Source organism: Cynara cardunculus (assembly GCF_001531365.2).
Source record: "Cynara cardunculus var. scolymus isolate 2C chromosome LG 5, CcrdV1, whole genome shotgun sequence".
NCBI lineage: Eukaryota > Viridiplantae > Streptophyta > Magnoliopsida > Asterales > Asteraceae > Cynara > Cynara cardunculus.
Window position 1 is genome coordinate 23,204,489 of NC_037532.1, and position 4,866 is coordinate 23,209,354.

General features: G+C 29.0%; 1 protein-coding gene across 1 annotated transcript in view; it reads left to right on the plus strand.

Moving 5' to 3' along the window:
- The window catches only part of LOC112512901 (zinc finger MYM-type protein 1-like), a 2,538-nt gene extending 2,299 nt beyond the window's left edge, over positions 1-239 (plus strand). The window contains exon 2 of the mRNA XM_025119028.1: positions 161-239. Coding sequence (XP_024974796.1) covers positions 161-239 — 79 coding nt within the window. The remainder of the gene's footprint in view (positions 1-160) is intronic.
- The last annotated feature ends 4,627 nt before the right edge of the window (positions 240-4,866 follow it).

The following is a 4,866-nucleotide window of genomic DNA, read 5'->3' on the forward strand; positions in this document are numbered from 1 at the left end:
TTGATCTTATTTATCGATTAATAAGTCTATTACTTACTCTTCCAGTTTCTACCGCGACAACCGAGAGATTGTTTTCAGCAATGAATATTGTGAAAACAAGAATACGGAATAAAATGGATGATGAGTTTCTAAATGACTCGTTACTTTTGTTCATCGAAAGGGAACTAGCTGAAAAGATTAGTTTGAAGGAAATTGTGGAAGAGTTCAAGGTCGCGAAAGATAGACGGGTTCCACTTTGATTTGCGATGTTTGATATGTTTATATTTAACGTTTAGTTTTATAGTTTTACTATGTTATGACTTTGGATAATGTATTTTTGGTACCTTTGAAATATATAATATACTAGTTCCGGCCCCTACGGTTAGAAAGCTTGTGGTCCACCCCTGCAATGACATGAGGCTTTGTAGAACTTGTCAACACATTAATCATGATTCATGAAATTGTTCAAAGAATAAGATTGATAGTGATAATTAGCTATTCATATGTAATCCTTGATTTTGGTATTCATGTGTATTTTGCATTTTCATTGCTTTTACTTTACAGAAAGTTGGTTATGTGCTCTTTGTTAAATGTAGATTATTCAATGAAGTCCTCCAAAAGGTATACTTGTTTAAAAATGTGAAATGTGAAATGTGTGAGAATCCTTCATATATTGTCAAGTAAAACCCCCTCAAGGTTCATTTGAGAAGTAAAGAAGTGATCCTAACCATTCATATAGTCAAAATTGGTCAAGAATTGTTGTTTTGACTGGTTCAAGAGTGTGGCTTTGATCGATCAAGATTTGTGACTATACCTTTTCTAAGAGTTAGTACGGTACGGTACGGAGCCGACTAGTTGACTTTATTACCCACCAACTTTGTGAAAGGATGTCTGCTCATGTATAGACTTTTGTACTATTCATTGTAGCAAAGAACAAGTCTTCCCCTTAAGGCTTGACACGCGTTCTAACCCTACTACATTGCATTAAATGTGCATTTATTGCAATGGATATAAATAGATGTGTTCTATCTCCATGCAAAGATATAAACTCTTAACCCTTACTCTGAGCTTTCTTATGCTTAAGTAAAAGAACACACACATCTAAGAACAAATACGCTCATCTTCAAGAGCAAGTTAGAATCTCTTTTATTGTATAATAAACAAATTCTCTCCTAAATAGAACTTACTTCTATTTCTTTAACAACAAATCTTTTCTTTATTTGCTAAAATTTAGTGTGTAAACTTTAGATTGTTTAGATAGATTTTTCTTACCTTATTTTTCCGCAAACAATCTTGTAAAATTTGTATTGATCATTTTTTATCAATATATATTTTAAATTTGAAAAGTTTATGTGTTTGTATTCACCCCTCCCCCCTTCTACAAACTGTTGTACACATCTTGTAGACCCTAACGGGACCAACATAGAGTTGCAGACTTATATCTCAATGGTTATTAATTTTGAACGATTAAGACCGACGTGAATGGATGTAGGAAGTAGGAACTAATCTAATTTACATTTGGAATTATTGGATATTAGCAATTTAGCATGTTACATAACTAGGTTTTAATATTTTTTACAATATATAAAATATTAATATAATATGTACAGGGGGCGGGGACGACAAAGGTTGGGGATTGCATTACCCTGCCCCGTCCTAAGGACCGGTTTTGAACATTTGTGGATCCTTGACCCCAAACCTAAGACTTGGTTTAGCGAGAATGCCCGAACACGGTCGAGGCGGGTTAACCGGGTTTCCCAAACGGGTCAGGATAAATCATCATGCCTACCAAAAAACTATTGTTGCTAGAAAGTTTAATCTTGTGAAAAATCTTCAAACTCCTACAATTACCTTCAACTACCTTCATTACGATTACATTTGTAAAGCTCGTAATTTGAATAAGTTTTTTAATTTAAAATTAATGACGAATGATCAGTAATATTTATGTTACAACCCTTTACCTTTTCATGCAATTAGTATGGTTGTTTCAAATATGCTTTTTTTATAAAAAAAAAATATTCACGTTCAACTATCAGTATATTAAAATTGAATTTATAAGATGTCAAAAAAAATTAAGGCCTTGTTTGTTTTTTCTTTATAAAAAAAACTTTTATTAGTCTTTTATGTCTGATTCGTTAAGAGGTAAGGCTATTCGGACCATTTGTTTTTTTTTTCAATTTGTCAGAGGTACTGATATTTTATTGTCCTCTTATCTGGTAAAAGGTAGACTAACCTCTTATTTGCCTCTTATTGTTCTTCAAACCTTCAACAACGACATTTCTCAATCGATTGGCCTTAATCGATCATTTCTCTCAGTCAACCCTCACCAAATCAATCCTCAGGTATCTCAATTGATATATTTTAATAGGAATTAAATGTGTTAAATACGTTAATCACATATTTTCGTTTAAATGAATGTTAATTATATAATTTACATGTAAATTTCGTAATGATGATGAATAAATATATGAAATTGCATAAATTTTATTTATAAATTCAACAATATAATTCTTAATGGGTAAATTAAACAAATTCAAACGTTTATCAATTTACAAAAACAAACAGTCTTATTGACTTGGATTTCAGACGTCAACACCACCTCTTATAAATCAGAAGTGAAATAACACTTCAGACTTCAACACCTCTTACAAACAAACTCCACTTAAACGTCCTAATAAAATGCACAGATAATTTTAAACTCAATTTTACGAAGTTTGTTTCGATTTTGAATTTTTATAACCACCTTATAAATTGCCCCACTTTTGTTTCTACTTTCTACTTTTTATGAATAAACATATTTTTACAAAATTATAACATGTTTTTTTTCTTTTTATATTATTTTTTAACTGCATAAAATACATATCTCAAAATGTAATTACGAATTATATAATTTGCCTGCTTAAAATATTAAATGCATTTAAAAAAAAAAAGAAAATTGGGAAATTGAAAACGTAAGAAATGTTCAAAGGGTGTGGTTGTGGAGTGTTTAAAAATAAAAAAGAATCAGAATATTTGGAGAATTTCAACTTCCACATTTATTGGTGTTTGATTCAACAAGTCGGTGATTTGTCAGCATTACTAATATGGATTGTGTCCATCTTTTCATAATAAATGTATTTTTTATTCAAAAAATGTATATTTTTTGGAATAAAATATTTTATGTAATTTGCTTCCAAAATTAATTTTCGCATCATAAGATGTAACATTTTAAACATTTAACTACCTGATTTACTTATAATAATTTATGATCATATAACGTATTTTGTTTTGATTCTTATTTTGTATAACGTATTCTAGTTTAATTGTTTGAGATATCACCATCAAGGATGTTAAAAAGAAGGTTTAAATAATTTTTATACAAAATAAAAATAGATCAAAATAGTTATATTTTTATGTAATATACCGAAAAATTTACTTATGATGGTAAACATTTATAGTTTTTGTCTATTTTAAACAATATATTTTTATCATTTTATGTAAAATAAATTCGTATTTGAAATTTCGTCATCCCAAAAAATTAAGTATTTTGCTTAAAATAGAGGAAATATGTTGATTAAAAAAAGGGTCAAAGATACGTTACTTTTAATGTGTTTAATATTTTAAACGTTACATCTCGTTTCATAATGGTTCAGAGTTAAAATTGTTTGTTAGTTATAAAATGTAGGTTATCGGCTACAACAATCCACTATCATGGTTTTAAAGGTACTAGGTGTGTACTCATACAATATAACGAAATATTAAATTTTATTGTAAACCAAAAATAAAGAGTTGATGTAGTTCCTCTTTTAAAAATTCGGAAATTAAAAAATTATTGTGCCTTATTAGTATGACCCAATTGTTATTCTACGAGTTTATCAATTATTTTATGGAGTTTATCTCCTTACATGACTTTTTCTTATAATAATCATCTGATTTTGATTATTTGATATCATATAATCATTTCTAAAGAGTATCAGCGAGAAAAAATTTCCACGTTGATCCTTGCTACAGAGGTCTTCAGTCGCTGATAGTTCGTCAATCAAAAGCTCGTACACAATGATATCAACGACGGATGAGCGAGAGAATCTTTCAGCGACGGATCAACGAGGGAAACTTTCAGTGACGGATCAACAAGAAATTGCATTATTATTATATAAAACTAATTTAATCCAATACAGTTAAACAATATCTTATTTTCTTCATATATTTAATTATTTACTCTAATATTCTCTTTTATCTTATTACACTTCTGAATACAAATATCTTCGATACAATTTTATTGTAGGGAAAATTACATTAAGGGCATGTTCGGTTCATTTAAAATATATATATGAAAATGGAAATGGAAATACAGGAGAGGAGAATGGGAATAGTAATGAACATTACGCTGATGCTGCTTGGTTAAACTAATATAATAAATTATAAATTATTAAATAATATTTTTAATACAAATATTTCAACATGAATAATAAAATAAGTTATGTCCAACGTGAAAATAGAAAATATGTTCCATTCAACATCGAGAGATGGAATAAGCGGAATAAAATTACAATTCTTCCAATTTGGTAAGGAATGGAAATTAATGGGTTTGATGGACCCATTGTATTAATATTAAACCAAACAATATTTTTCATTATCATTCACATTCATTATTTCTTAATATGTCCAACCAAACACCCCCAAATAGAAAACCAACTTTCAGGTGATTCTAATTTTGAGGAACCAACTTTCAAAATCATTATTGATGATATTTATTAAACTTTTTGTACACGTGAGGCTCCCCATTAAGCGTTTAGTAGGTAGAATGATTTGGCAAAAACATCTATATATATATTAAAGAAGAAACCACTATGTATGATGTGGCCTCTTCTAAAAGCTAGGAGCTTATTTATCTTTTTTCTCCTTTTT